General features: G+C 46.1%; 1 protein-coding gene across 3 annotated transcripts in view; it reads right to left on the reverse strand.

Annotated features, from left to right (window-relative positions):
* The window catches only part of LOC144731630 (TBC1 domain family member 25-like), an 89,098-nt gene that overhangs the window by 46,837 nt on the left and 26,110 nt on the right, over nt 1-16,151 (reverse strand). For 2 of the 3 annotated variants that reach the window (XM_078612834.1, XM_078612836.1), the window contains one exon: nt 15,848-15,994. In XM_078612834.1, coding sequence (XP_078468960.1) covers nt 15,848-15,994 — 147 coding nt within the window. The remainder of the gene's footprint in view (nt 1-15,847; nt 15,995-16,151) is intronic. The other variant, XM_078612835.1, reaches the window with a different exon arrangement.

The raw sequence follows: 16,151 nt of genomic DNA on the forward strand, positions 1-16,151 counted from the left end.
ATTTTGTGGAGCAGAGGGCCAGGCAAATTTTGTGGAACAGAGGGCCTCATTAGATTATGTGGAACAGAGGGCCTGACTGATTTTGTGGAACAGAGGGTGTCACTGATTTTATGGAGCAGACGGCCTCAGATTTTGTGCAACAGAGGGCCTCATTGATTTTGTGGAGCAGAGGGCCTCACTGATTTTGTGGAACAGAGGGCCTCGCTGGTTTTTTGAAACAGAGGGCCGCACTGATTGCGCGGAGCAGAGGGTCTCACATATTTTGAGGAGCAGAGGGTCTCACATATTTTGAGGAGCAGAGGGTCTCACATATTTTGAGGAGCAGAGGGCCTTACTGATTTTGTGGAGCAAAGGGCCTCACAGATTTTGTGGAACAGATGGCCTCACTGATTTTGTGGAGCAGAGGGCCCCACTAATTATGTGTGAGGAGAGGGTCGCACATTTTGTGGAGCAGAGGGCCTTCCTGATTTTTTGGAAGAGGGACTCACTGATTTTGTGGAACAGAGGGCCTCACTGATTTTGTTAAGCAGATGTCCTTACTGATTTTGTGGATCAGATGGCCTCACTGATTTTGTGGAACAGAGGGCCTCACTGGTTTTGTGGAACAGAGGGACTCACAAATTTTGTGGAAGATTGCCTCGCTGATTTTGTGGAACAGATAGTCTCACAGATTTTGTGGAGCAGATGGCTTCATTGATTTTGTGGAACAGAGGACATCACTTGTTTTGTGGAACAGAGGGCCTCGCATATTTTGTGGAACAAAGGGCTTCACTTATGTTGTGGAAAGGAGGGGCTCACAGATTTTGTGGAGCAGAGGGCCAGGCAAATTTTGTGGAACAGAGGGCCTCATTAGATTATGTGGAACAGAGGGCCTCACTGATTTTGTGGAGCAGACGGCCTCAGATTTTGTGCAACAGAGGGCCTCACTGATTTTGTGGAGCAGAGGGCTTCACAGATTTTGTCGCGCAAAGGGCCTTACTGATTTTGTAGATCAAATGTCCTCACTGATTTTGTGGAACAAAGGGCCTCGCTGGTTTTGTGGAACAGAGGGCCTCACTGATTTTGTGGATCAGATGGCCTCACTGATTTTGTGGAACAGAGGGCCTCGCTGGTTTTGTGGAACAGAGGGCCGCACTGATTGTGGGGAGCAGAGGGTTTCACATATTTTGAGGAGCAGAGGGCCAGGCAAATTTTGAGGAGCAGAGGGTCTCACATATTTTGATGAGCAGAGGGCCTTACTGATTTTGTGGATCAGATGGCCTCACTGATTTTGTGGAACAGAGGGCCTCACTGGTTTTGTGCAACAGAGGGCCTCACAAATTTTGTGGAAGAAGGCCTCGCTGATTTTGTGGAACAGATGGCCTCACAGATATTGTGGAGCAGATGGCTTCATTGATTTTGTGGAACAGAGGACATCACTTATTTTGTGGAACAGAGGTCCTCGCATATTTTGTGGAACAAAGGGCTTCACTTATGTTGTGGAATGGAGGGGCTCACAGATTTTGTGGAGCAGAGGGCCAGGCAAATTTTGTGGAACAGAGGGCCTCATTAGATTATGTGGAACAGAGGGCCTGACTGATTTTGTGGAACAGAGGGTGTCACTGATTTTATGGAGCAGACGGCCTCAGATTTTGTGCAACAGAGGGCCTCATTGATTTTGTGGAGCAGAGGGCCTCACTGATTTTGTGGAACAGAGGGCCTCGCTGGTTTTTTGAAACAGAGGGCCGCACTGATTGCGCGGAGAAGAGGGTCTCACATATTTTGAGGAGCAGAGGGTCTCACATATTTTGAGGAGCAGAGGGTCTCACATATTTTGAGGAGCAGAGGGCCTTACTGATTTTGTGGAGCAAAGGGCCTCACAGATTTTGTGGAACAGATGGCCTCACTGATTTTGTGGAGCAGAGGGCCCCACTAATTACGTGTGAGGAGAGGGTCGCACATTTTGTGGAGCAGAGGGCCTTCCTGATTTTTTGGAAGAGGGACTCACTGATTTTGTGGAACAGAGGGCCTCACTGATTTTGTTAAGCAGATGTCCTTACTGATTTTGTGGATCAGATGGCCTCACTGATTTTGTGGAACAGAGGGCCTCACTGGTTTTGTGGAACAGAGGGAGTCACAAATTTTGTGGAAGATTGCCTCGCTGATTTTGTGGAACAGATAGTCTCACAGATTTTGTGGAGCAGATGGCTTCATTGATTTTGTGGAACAGAGGACATCACTTGTTTTGTGGAACAGAGGGCCTCGCATATTTTGTGGAACAAAGGGCTTCACTTATGTTGTGGAAAGGAGGGGCTCACAGATTTTGTGGAGCAGAGGGCCAGGCAAATTTTGTGGAACAGAGGGCCTCATTAGATTATGTGGAACAGAGGGCCTCACTGATTTTGTGGAGCAGACGGCCTCAGATTTTGTGCAACAGAGGGCCTCACTGATTTTGTGGAGCAGAGGGCTTCACAGATTTTGTCGCGCAAAGGGCCTTACTGATTTTGTAGATCAGATGTCCTCACTAATTTTGTGAAACAAAGGGCTTCGCTGGTTTTGTGGAACAGAGGGCCGCACTGGTTTTGTGGAACAGAAGGCCTCACAAATTTTGTGGAAGAGGGCCTCGCTGATTTTGTGGAACAGATGGTCTCACAGATTTTGTGGAGCAGATGGCTTCATTGATTTTGTGGAACAGAGGACATCACTTATTTTGTGGAACAGAGGTCCTCGCATAATTTGTGGAACAAAGGGCTTCACTTATGTTGTGGAATGGAGGGGCTCACAGATTTTTTGGAGCAGAGGTCCAGGCAAATTGTGTGGAACAGAGGGCCTCATTAGATAATGTGGAACAGAGGGCCTCACTGATTTTGTGGAACAGAGGGTCTCATTGATTTTATGGAGCAGACGGCCTCAGATTTTGTGCAACAGAGGTTCTCACAGATTTTGTGGAGCAGAGGGCTTCACAGATTTTGTCGCGCAAAGGGCCTGACTGATTTTTTGGAAGAGGGACTCACTATTTTTGTGGAACAGAGGGCTTCGCTGGTTTTTTGAAACAGAGGGCCGCACTGATTGCGCGGAGCAGAGGGTCTCACATATTTTGAGGAGCAGAGGGTCTCACATATTTTGAGGAGCAAAGGGTCTCACATATTTTGAGGAGCAGAGGGTCTCACTTATTTTGAGGAGCAGAGGGCCTTACTGATTTTGTGGAGCAAAGGGCCTCACAGATTTTGTGGAACAGATGGCCTCACTTATTTTGTGGAACAGAGGGCTCCACTAATTATGTGTGAGGAGAGAGTCGCACATTTTGTGGAGCAGAGGGCCTTCCTGAATTTTTTGGAAGAGGGACTCACTGATTTTGTGGAACAGAGGGCCTCGCTGATTTTGTCAAGCAGATGTCCTTACTGATTTTGTTGATCAGATGGCCTCACTGATTTTGTGGAACAAAGGGCCTCACTGGTTTTGTGGAACAGAGGGCCTCGCTGGTTTTGTGGAACAGAGGGCCGCACTGATTGTGGGGAGCAGAGGGTTTCACATATTTTGAGGAGCAGAGGGCCAGGCAAATTTTGAGGAGCAGAGGGTCTCACATATTTTGATGAGCAGAGGGCCTTACTGATTTTGTGGATCAGATGGCCTCACTGATTTTGTGGAACAGAGGGCCTCACTGGTTTTGTGCAACAGAGGGCCTCACAAATTTTGTGGAAGAAGGCCTCGCTGATTTTGTGGAACAGATGGCCTCACAGATATTGTGGAGCAGATGGCTTCATTGATTTTGTGGAACAGAGGACATCACTTATTTTGTGGAACAGAGGTCCTCGCATATTTTGTGGAACAAAGGGCTTCACTTATGTTGTGGAATGGAGGGGCTCACAGATTTTGTGGAGCAGAGGGCCAGGCAAATTTTGTGGAACAGAGGGCCTCATTAGATTATGTGGAACAGAGGGCCTGACTGATTTTGTGGAACAGAGGGTGTCACTGATTTTATGGAGCAGACGGCCTCAGATTTTGTGCAACAGAGGGCCTCATTGATTTTGTGGAGCAGAGGGCCTCACTGATTTTGTGGAACAGAGGGCCTCGCTGGTTTTTTGAAACAGAGGGCCGCACTGATTGCGCGGAGAAGAGGGTCTCACATATTTTGAGGAGCAGAGGGTCTCACATATTTTGAGGAGCAGAGGGTCTCACATATTTTGAGGAGCAGAGGGCCTTACTGATTTTGTGGAGCAAAGGGCCTCACAGATTTTGTGGAACAGATGGCCTCACTGATTTTGTGGAGCAGAGGGCCCCACTAATTACGTGTGAGGAGAGGGTCGCACATTTTGTGGAGCAGAGGGCCTTCCTGATTTTTTGGAAGAGGGACTCACTGATTTTGTGGAACAGAGGGCCTCACTGATTTTGTTAAGCAGATGTCCTTACTGATTTTGTGGATCAGATGGCCTCACTGATTTTGTGGAACAGAGGGCCTCACTGGTTTTGTGGAACAGAGGGACTCACAAATTTTGTGGAAGATTGCCTCGCTGATTTTGTGGAACAGATAGTCTCACAGATTTTGTGGAGCAGATGGCTTCATTGATTTTGTGGAACAGAGGACATCACTTGTTTTGTGGAACAGAGGGCCTCGCATATTTTGTGGAACAAAGGGCTTCACTTATGTTGTGGAAAGGAGGGGCTCACAGATTTTGTGGAGCAGAGGGCCAGGCAAATTTTGTGGAACAGAGGGCCTCATTAGATTATGTGGAACAGAGGGCCTCACTGATTTTGTGGAGCAGACGGCCTCAGATTTTGTGCAACAGAGGGCCTCACTGATTTTGTGGAGCAGAGGGCTTCACAGATTTTGTCGCGCAAAGGGCCTTACTGATTTTGTAGATCAGATGTCCTCACTAATTTTGTGAAACAAAGGGCTTCGCTGGTTTTGTGGAACAGAGGGCCGCACTGGTTTTGTGGAACAGAAGGCCTCACAAATTTTGTGGAAGAGGGCCTCGCTGATTTTGTGGAACAGATGGTCTCACAGATTTTGTGGAGCAGATGGCTTCATTGATTTTGTGGAACAGAGGACATCACTTATTTTGTGGAACAGAGGTCCTCGCATAATTTGTGGAACAAAGGGCTTCACTTATGTTGTGGAATGGAGGGGCTCACAGATTTTTTGGAGCAGAGGTCCAGGCAAATTGTGTGGAACAGAGGGCCTCATTAGATAATGTGGAACAGAGGGCCTCACTGATTTTGTGGAACAGAGGGTCTCATTGATTTTATGGAGCAGACGGCCTCAGATTTTGTGCAACAGAGGTTCTCACAGATTTTGTGGAGCAGAGGGCTTCACAGATTTTGTCGCGCAAAGGGCCTGACTGATTTTTTGGAAGAGGGACTCACTATTTTTGTGGAACAGAGGGCTTCGCTGGTTTTTTGAAACAGAGGGCCGCACTGATTGCGCGGAGCAGAGGGTCTCACATATTTTGAGGAGCAGAGGGTCTCACATATTTTGAGGAGCAAAGGGTCTCACATATTTTGAGGAGCAGAGGGTCTCACTTATTTTGAGGAGCAGAGGGCCTTACTGATTTTGTGGAGCAAAGGGCCTCACAGATTTTGTGGAACAGATGGCCTCACTTATTTTGTGGAACAGAGGGCTCCACTAATTATGTGTGAGGAGAGAGTCGCACATTTTGTGGAGCAGAGGGCCTTCCTGAATTTTTTGGAAGAGGGACTCACTGATTTTGTGGAACAGAGGGCCTCGCTGATTTTGTCAAGCAGATGTCCTTACTGATTTTGTTGATCAGATGGCCTCACTGATTTTGTGGAACAAAGGGCCTCACTGGTTTTGTGGAACAGAGGGCCTCACAAATTTTGTGGAAGAGTGCCTCGCTAATTTTGTGGAACAGATGGCCTCACAGATATTGTGAAACAGATGGCTTCATTGATTTTGTGGAACAGAGGACGTAACTTATTTTGTGGAACAGAGGTCCTCGCATATTTTGTGGAACAAATGGCTTTACTTTTGTTGTGGAATGGAGGGACTCACAGATTTTGTGGAGCAAAGGGCCAGGCAAATTGTGTGGAACAGAGGGCCTCATTAGATAATGTGTAACAGAGGGCCTGACTGATTTTGTGGAACAGAGGGTCTCACTGATTTTATGGAGCAGACGGCCTCAGATTTTGTGCAACAGAGGTCCTCACTAATTTTGTGGAACAGAGGGCTTCGCTGGTTTTGAGGAACAGAGGGCCGCACTGATTGCGCGGAGCAGAGGGTCTCACATATTTTGAGGAGCAAAGGGTCTCACATATTTTGAGGAGCAGAGGGTCTCACTTATTTTGAGGAGCAGAGGGCCTTACTGATTTTGTAGAGCAAAGGGCCTCACAGATTTTGTGGAACAGATGGTCTCACTGATTTTGTGGAACAGAGGGTCCCACTAATTATGTGTGAGGAGAGGGTCGCACATTTTGTGGAGCAGAGGGCCTTCCTGATTTTTTGGAAGAGTGACTCACTAATTTTGTGGAACAGAGGGCCTCACTGATTTTGTCAAACAGATGTCCTTACTGATTTTGTGGATCAGATGGCCTCATTGATTTTGTGGAACAGAGGGCCTCACTGATTTTGTGGAACAGAGGGCCTCGCTGGTTTTGTGAAACAGAGGGCCGCACTGATTGCGCAGAGCAGAGGGTCTCACATATTTTGAGGAGCAGAGGGTCTCACATATTTTGAGGAGCAGAGGGTCTCACATATATTGAGGAGCAGAGGGCCTTACTGATTTTGTGGAGCAAAGGGACTCACAGATTTTGTGGAACAGATGGCCTCACTAATTTTGTGGAACAAAGAGTCCCACTAATTATGTGTGAGGAGAGAGTCGCACATTTTGTGGAGCAGAGGTCCTTCCTGATTTTTTGGAAGAGGGACTCACTGATTTTGTGGAACAGAGGGCCTCACTGATTTTGTCAAGCAGATGTCCTTACGGATTTTGTGGATCAGATGGCCTCACTGATTTTGTGGAACAGAGGGCTTCACTGGTTTTGTGGAACAGAGGGACTCACAAATTTCGTGGAAGATTGCCTCGCTGATTTTGTGGAACAGATAGTCTCACAGATTTTGTGGAGCAGATGGCTTCATTGATTTTGTGGAACAGAGGACATCACTTATTTTGTGGAACAGAGGGCCTCGCATATTTTGTGGAACAAAGGTCTTCACTTATGTTGTGGAATGGAGGGGCTCACAGATTTTGTGGAGCAGAGGGCCAGGCAAATTGTGTGGAACAGAGGGCCTCACTGATTTTATGGAGCAGACGGCCTCAGATTTTGTGCAACAGAGGGCCTCACTAATTTTGAGGAGCAGAGGGTCTCACATATTTTGATGAGCAGAGGGCCTTACTGATTTTGTGGATCAGATGGCCTCACTGATTTTGTGGAACAGAGGGCCTCACTGGTTTTGTGGAACAGAGGGCCTCACAAATTTTGTGGAAGAAGGCCTCGCTGATTTTGTGGAACAGATGGCCTCACATATATTGTGGAGCAGATGGCTTCATTGATTTTGTGGAACAGAGGACATCACTTTTTTTGTGGAACAGAGGTCCTCGCATATTTTGTGGAACAAAGGGCGTCACTTATGTTGTGGAATGGAGGGGCTCACAGATTTTGTGGAGCAGAGGGCCAGGCAAATTTTGTGGAACAGAGGGCCTCATTAGATTATGTGGAACAGAGGGCCTGACTGATTTTGTGGAACAGAGGGTCTCACTGATTTTATGGAGCAGACGGCCTCAGATTTTGTGCAACAGAGGGCCTCACTGATTTTGTGGAGCAGAGGGCCTCACTGATTTTGTGGAGCAGAGGGCCTCGCTGGTTTTGTGAAACAGAGGGCCGCACTGATTGCGCGGAGCAGAGGGTCTCACATATTTTGAGGAGTAGAGGGTCTCACATATTTTGAGGAGCAGAGGGCCTTACTGATTTTGTGGAGCAAAGGGCCTCACAGATTTTGTGGAACAGAGGGCCCCACTAATTATGTGTGAGGAGAGGGTCGCACATTTTGTGGAGCATAGGGCCTTCCTGATTTTTTGGAAGAGGGACTCACTGATTTTGTGGAAGATTGCCTCGCTGATTTTGTGGAACAGATAGTCTCACAGATTTTGTGGAGCAGATGGCTTCATTGATTTTGTGGAACAGAGGACATCACTTGTTTTGTGGAACAGAGGGCCTCGCATATTTTGTGGAACAAAGGGCTTCACTTATGTTGTGGAATGGAGGGGCTCACAGATTTTGTGGAGCAGAGGGCCAGGCAAATTTTGTGGAACAGAGGGCCTCATTAGATTATGTGGAACAGAGGGCCTCACTGATTTTATGGAGCAGACGGCCTCAGATTTTGTGCAACAGAGGGCCTCACTGATTTTGTGGAGCAGAGGGCTTCACAGATTTTGTCGCGCAAAGGGCCTTACTGATTTTGTAGATCAGATGTCCTCACTAATTTTGTGAAACAAAGGGCTTCGCTGGTTTTCTGGAACAGAGGGCCGCACTGATTGCGCGGAGCAGAGGGTCTCACATATTTTGAGGAGCAGAGGGTCTCACATATTTTGAGGAGCAGAGGGTCTCACATATTTTGAAGAGCAAAGGGCCTCAGATTTTGTGCAACAGAGGGCCTCACTGATTTTGTGGAGCAGAGGGCTTCACAGATTTTGTCGCGCAAAGGGCCTTACTGATTTTGTAGATCAGATGGCCTCACTGATTTGTGGAAAAGAGGGCCTCGTTGGTTTTGTGGAACAGAGGGCCGCACTGATTGCGCGGAGCAGAGGGTATCACATATTTTGAGGAGCAGAGGGTCTCACATATTTTGAGCAGCAGAGGGCCTTACTGATTTTGTGGAGCAAAGGGCCTTACAGATTTTGTGGAACAGATGGCCTCACTGATTTTGTGGAACAGAGGGCCCCACTAATTATGTGTGAGGAGAGGGTCGCACATTTTGTGGAGCAGAGGGCCTTCCTGATGTTTTGGAAGAGGGACTCACTGATATTGTGGAACAGAGAGCCTCGCTGATTTTGTCAAGCAGATGTCCTTACTGATTTTGTGGATCAGATGGCCTCACTGATTTTGTGGAACAGAGAGACTCACTGGTTTTGTGGAACAGAGGGCCTCACAAATTTTGTGGAAGAGGGCCTCGCTGATTTTGTGGAACAGATGGCCTCACACATTTTGTGGAGCAGATGGCTTCATTGATTTTGTGGAACAGAGGACATCACTTATTTCGTGGAACATAGGGCCTCGCATATTTTGTGGAACAAAGGGCTTCACTTATGTTGTGGAATGGAGGGGCTCACAGATTTTGTGGAGCAGAGGGCCAGGCAAATTTTGTGGAACAGAGGGCCTAATTAGATTATGTGGAACAGAGGGCCTCACTGATTTTGTGGAACAGAGGGACTCACAGATTTTGTGGAACAGAGAACATCACTGATTTTATGGAGCAGAGGGCCTTCCTGAGTTTTTGGAACGGAGGGACTCACAGATTTTGTGGAACAAAGTGCCTTGCTGCACAGGGTTTCACTAATTCAGTGGAACAGATGGCCTCACTGATTTTGTGCAATAGAGGGCCCCACTAATTATGTGGAGGAGAGGGTCGCACATATTTTGTGGAGCAAAGGGCCTTCCTGATTTTTTAAAACGGGGCCTCGCTGATTTTGTGGAACAGATGGCCTCACAGATTTTGTGGAACAGAGGGCCTCACAGATTTTGTGGAGCAGAGGGCTTCATTGATTTTGTGAAACAGAGCACATCACTGATTTTGTGGAACAGAAGGTCTCACTGATTTTATGGAGCAGAGGGCCTTCCTGAGTTTTTGGAACAGAGAGACTCACAGATTTTGTGGAACAGAGTGCCTTGCTGCGTAGGGCTTCACTAATTCAGTGGAACAGATGGCCTCACTGATTTTGTGCAATAGAGGGCCCCACTAACTATGTGGAGGAGAGGGTCGCACATATTTTGTGGAGCAAAGGCCCTTCCTGATTTTTTAAAACAGGGCCTCGCTGATTTTGTGGAACAGATGGCCTCACAGATTTTGTGGAACAGAGGGCCTCACAGATCTTGTGGAGCAGAGGGCTTCATTGATTTTGTGAAACAGAGAACATCACTGATTTTGTGAAACAGCGGGCCTCACATATTTTGTGGAACAAAGGGCTTCACTTATGTTATTGAATGGAGGGGCTCACTCATTTTGTTGAGCAGAGGGACTCACCGATTTTTTTGGAACAGAGTGCCTCCCTGATTCTGTGGAGCAGAGGGCTTCACTAATTCAGTGGAACAGATGGCCTCACAGAGTTTGTGGAACAGAGGGCCTCACTGATTTTGTGGAGCAGAGGGCTTCATTGATTTTGTGGAACAGAGGACATCACTGATTTTGTGGAACAGAGGGACTCACAGATTTTGTGGAACAGAGTGCCTCACTGATTTTGTGGAACAGATGGCCTCACTGATTTTGTGGAGCAGAGGGCTTCATTGATTTTGTGGAACAGAGGACATCACTGCTTTTGTGGAACAGAGGGACTCACAGACTTTGTGGAACAGAGGGCTTCACAAATGTTTTGGAGCGCAGGGCTTCACTAATTCAGTGGAACAGATGGCCTCACTGATTTTGTGGAACAGAGGGCGTCACTAATTATGTGGAGGAGAGGGTCGCACATATTTTGTGGAGCAGAGGGCCTTCCTGATTGTTTAGAAGAGGTCCTCGCTGATTTTGTGGAACAGAAGGCCTCAGAGATTTTGTGGAACAGTGGACCTCACTGATTTTGTGGAGCAGTGGTCCTTCCTGATTTTTTGGAACAGAGGGACTCACAGACTTTGTGGAACAGAGGGACTCACAGACTTTGTGGAACAGAGGGCCTCACATATTTTGTGGAACAAAGAGCTTCACTTGTGTTATTGAATGGAGGGGCTCACTCATTTTGTTGAGCAGAGGGACTCACAGATTTTTTGGAACAGTGCCTCCTTGATTCTGTGGAGCAGTGGGCTTCACAGATTTTGTCGCGCAAAGGTCCTTACTGATTTTGTGGATCAGATGGCCTCACTGATTTTGTGGAACAGAGGGCCTCACTAATTTTGCGGAGCAGAGGGCCTCACTGATGTTGTGGAGCAGAGGGCTTCATTGATTTTGTGGAACATAGGACATCACTGATTTTTCTTCTTGGTTCTTTCGGTAAAGTCACGTAGAAGGGAAGTAATAAAATAATAAAAATAAAACATAATAAAATAATTCTCAAGACGTTTCGGCCACAACACAAGCAGCCGTCTTCAGGTGGAGAACAGGTCTGTCAAGTAGACAGAGTCTGAATGGCACGCTCCAGGCTTGGAGCGACTATTTATGCTGGGATGGAGGGGTGAAGAGCGTCTTGACAAATAATTTGCATATCAAGAGGAATCTTCTTGGTTCTTTCGGTAAAGTCACGTAGAAGGGAAGTAATAAAATAATAAAAATAAAACACAATTAAATAATTCTCACGACGTTTCGGCTACAACGCAAGCAGCCGTCTTCAGGTGAAGAATGAGACACTGCCAAGCTAGGAGCTTATATATAAGCTGGGTTGGGGGTGGAAGAAGAGCACCTTAACAAAAGAATGTGCATATCAAGAGGAATTTAGCATATTCATGGGAAATGCGTAGGAGGTGGGCGGGGGGGTTTCAAAGTCATATTATGCCCATGCATTATGCAGGATCAGCAGCACCAAAGGGAGGGGGCAGGGGGTAGCATTAACAAAGGGAGGGAATGTTAACAGTATGTAGAAGCAATGAAACATGTGAATGGGAGAGCGGTGGGAGGAGACCCGCAGCGGAGAAAATAATGCATTCCCTGTGGAGAACACAAGATACACAGTTAAGGCCAGTGAGTGGACTGTGGTCTGAAAGTCACCGTAAACGTGAACAACAATCAGTTAAGATCCGAAATGGTTTATTACGTCCTTCCAATGATTGCTGAGCCAGAATCCAATGGATTCTTTGCTCCGCTGCAAGCTTCCTACCACCACTCTCCCATTGACATATTTCGTTGCTTCCTCTTAGTACCTTTCACGCCACGGTTTATGGTATAGTGTATAGCATATTTTATAATAATAAATAGTATTAAAGTGTAATGTTTAATACAATGTATAAGGTAATATATAGTATTGTAATTTTATAGTGAATAAATAGCAGTGTGCTATACAGTTGAGTGGGTATAATGAAACATAGTGTAATATGACAAGGTATAGTCAATCAGCATATTAGTTGCTGCGGCGCCATATTATTAACATTCCTTCCCTTTATTAATTCTAACCTTACTCCCTCCCTTTGATACTGCTAATCCTGCATAATGCATGGGCATAATGACTTTAAACCCCTCGCCAAACCTCCTACGCATTTCACAAGTAGTACTAATCGCATATCTGCATTTCCCATAAATATGCTAAATTCCTCTTGATATGCAAATTATTTTGTCAAGACGCTCTTCACCCCTCCATCCCAGCATAAATAGTCGCTCCAAGCCTGGAGCGTGCCATTCAGACTCTGTCTACTTGACAGACCTGTTCTCCACCTAAAGACGGCTGCTTGCGTTGTGGGCGAAACGTCGTGAGAATTATTTTATTGTGTTTTATTTTTATTATTTTATTACTTCCCTTCTACGTGACTTTACCGAAAGAACCAAGAAGATGAATCCCTGCAGTCACGAAAGCTTTAAATCGAAATCCATTCCCTGTGGAGAATACAAGATATATAGTCAATGCCAGTGAGTGGACTGCGGTCTGAAAGTCACCGTAAACGTGAACACAATCAGTTGAGATCCGAAATGGTTTATTACGTCCTTCCAATGATTGCTGAGCCAAAATCCATCTTCTCAGTTGAAATTGTCTCTGTGTTTGTATATGTGGATCGCCTCATGAACGAATCTCCCATGGTAGCCAGATGGCTTGCAGAGAACCTCTGTCTTGGAGAAGTCAATGTCATGTGAGCCCACGGAATTGTAACAGTGATCTGCCACGGCTGAGGTGTTTGTCCTACCGTGTTTCAGGTCTGCTTTATGTTCACGGATGCGGTCCAAGACATGTCGTTTGGTTTCTCCAATGTAACTGCTACCACAGAGGCAACTTAGTTTGTAGACGCCAGGGTACTGTATGTCTGGAACCACATCTTTTACAGACGGGACCAGATCACGGATTTTATGTACTGTGTTGAATCGGACCTGGATCTTGTGTTTAATCAGGATTTTGGAGATATTTTTGTGACCCCAGCAATGTAGGGTAAGGTGATGGTTTTGAAAGGCTCCTCAACAGGATCCTTCTTGATGGTTAGAGTGATGGCTTTGCGGATTGTGTATTCGGAATAACCATTAGCCTTAAGATCTTGGCGTACGTGTTTGAGTTCACTGGCAATGTGTTCCTAGTCGGAGATGCATTGGGCTCTATGATATAGAGTCTTGATGAGAGAGTTCTTCTGGGATGGATGGTGGTGGGAATCCGGTTTTAGGTAAGCATCCGTATGGGTGGCTTTCCTGTAGACAGAATGGCTCATTGAACCATCAGGTCTCCTTTCAATTAGGACATCCAAAAAGGGTAGCTTTCCATCTTTTTCGACTTCCATGGTGAATCTGATGGTTGGGTGTATGGAATTGATGTGGTCGAGGAATTGGTCTAGAGCAGGCCGGCCATGTGGCCAGATGACAAAAGTGTCATCTACGTACCTCTTCCATAAGGTCGGGCGTAGAGTGGCAGTCTGGATGGCGTCAGTCTCAAATTTCTCCATGAAAACGTTGGCTACAACCGGAGATAGGGGGGGAGCCCATTGGGGTGCCCTCAGTTTGTTTGTAGAAAGATCCATTCCAGGTGAAGTATGTATTTGTTAAGCAGTGTCTCCCCAGGAGGGATACCCCAGTATTCAGTCCTTGATGAACCAAGTCTTCAATGATTGCGATGGTGTCAGGTACAGGGACTTTGGTGAATAAGAAAACCACGTGAAAACTGACAAGCAGGTCGTCTGGGGACAGGGAAATTCCCTTGATTGTCTATACCAGGTCAGTATAGTTTAGTACCACAGAGGTGGTTTTTCCAGTGAAAGGCCGCAGGATTTCAGACAAAAAACGTGCCAGTCTGTAGGTGAGGGAGTTGATAGTAGAGACAATGGGACGAAGAGGTGTATCTTATTTATGTATCTTTGGAAGGCCATATAACCTTGGTGGCCTGGCTGCAGAAGGTTTTAAGACAGAGGTTCTCTGCAAGTCATTTGGCTACCATGAGAGATTCGTTCATGAGGTGATCCACATATACAAACACCGATACAATTTCAACCGAGAAGATGGATTCTGGCTCAGCAATCATTGGAAGGACGTAACAAACCATTTAGGATCTTAACTGATTGTGTTCACTTTTACGGTGACTTTCAGACTGCAGTCCACTCACTGGCATTGACTATATATCTTGTATTCTCCACAGGGAATGGATTCTTTGCTCCGCTGCATGTCTCCTTCACCACTCTCCCATTGACATATTTCGTTGCTTCCTCTTAGTATCTATCACGCGACGCTCAATGGTATAGTGTATAGCAGATTGTATAAATAGTATAAAATTGTAATGTTTAATACAATGTATAAGGTAATATACAGTATCGTAATTGTATAGTGAATATACAGCAGTGTGGTATACAGTAGGGTGGGTAGAATAATACTTAGGGTAATATTATAGACGAAGGTATAGAGTGGTGTATAGTAATACAATATATAATTTAATGTTGGGTTTGTCTATGGTAGTATACCGTACGGGGTAGACCCGTGTGATGTAAGAGAAAAAAGTTTAGCTGGAAGCATATTAGATTTTGTTGCGACGTAGAATTGTAATGTATTACTTACTGTTAGTAGATCAGCTTATTGGACAGTATATTTAGTATACTGATGATACTATGTAGTTTATACTTTAGTTTGTACGTGGTTGTTTAGTAACTGCAGCTACATACTATTAACATTCCTTCCCTTTGTTAATGCTACCCCCATCCCCTACCTTTGATGCTGCTAGTCCTGCATAATGCACGGGCATAATATGACTTTGAAACCCCCCGCACACCTCCTACGCATTTTCCATAAATATGCTAAATTCCTCTTGATATGCAAATTATTTTGTCAAGGGGCTCTTCTTCCCCCCTCCAACCCAGCTTAAATATACGCTCCAAGCCTGGTGGTGTTTCATTCTTCACCTGAGGACGGCTGCTTGCGTTGTGGCCGAAACGTCGTGAGAATTATTTTATTATGTTTTCTTTTTATTATTTTATTACTTCCCTTCTACGTGACTTTACCGAAAGAACCAAGAAGATGAATCCCTGCAGTCACGAAAGCTTTAAATCGAAAAATCATTGATTTTGTGGAACAGAGGGACTCACAGATTTTGTGGAACAGAGTGCCTCACTAATTTTGTGGAACAGAAGGTCTCACTGATTTCATGGAGCAGAGGGCCTTCCTGATTTTGTCGAACAAAGGGCCTCGCTGATTTTTTGGAGCAGAAGGTTTCACACATTTTGTGGAAAAGAGTGCACCACTGATGTTGTGGAACAGATGGCCTCACTGGTTTTGTGGAACAGATGACCTCACTGATTTTGTGGAGCAAAGGGGCTCACTGACTTTGAACAGAGTGCCTCACTAATGTTGTGGAATGGAGGGCCTCGCTGATTTTGGCAAGCAGATATCCTCACAGATTTTGTGTAACAGAGGGCCTAATTGATTTTGTGGAACAGAGAGCCTCACTTATTTTGTGGAACAGATGGCCTCACCGAGTTTGAGGAGCAGAGGGCCTCACTAATTTTGTGGAACAGAGGGTCTCGCTGATTTTGTGGAACAGAGGGCCTCACATATTTTATGGAACAGATAGCCTTACTGATTTTTCGGAACGGAGGGCCTCACTGATTTTGTGGAGCATGCCGTCACCAGTGAAGCTGTAGGAGATGTGCGACATGAAGGCGCAGAAGCACCAATAGGCATCCACCTCCGAGTCAAACACCTCCAGGAAGCGGCTCAGCAGGTCGTTCATGCCTTGTGCGTAGCTCACGTCTGTCAGGGCGGCACGGTCAGGCGTCCACGTTGAGCAGCAAAAAACTAAACACGGCGACACGTCTGGAGGACTAACTCTCATGGGACGTCACGCTTCCCCTGTCCCCCCACCCTGCCACACCCTCCCAGCACTCCTCCGTGAACTTCACGCAAATTT

This window comes from Lampetra planeri, chromosome 39, assembly GCF_965212315.1.
Source record: "Lampetra planeri chromosome 39, kcLamPlan1.2.h2, whole genome shotgun sequence".
Lineage (NCBI taxonomy): Eukaryota > Metazoa > Chordata > Hyperoartia > Petromyzontiformes > Petromyzontidae > Lampetra > Lampetra planeri.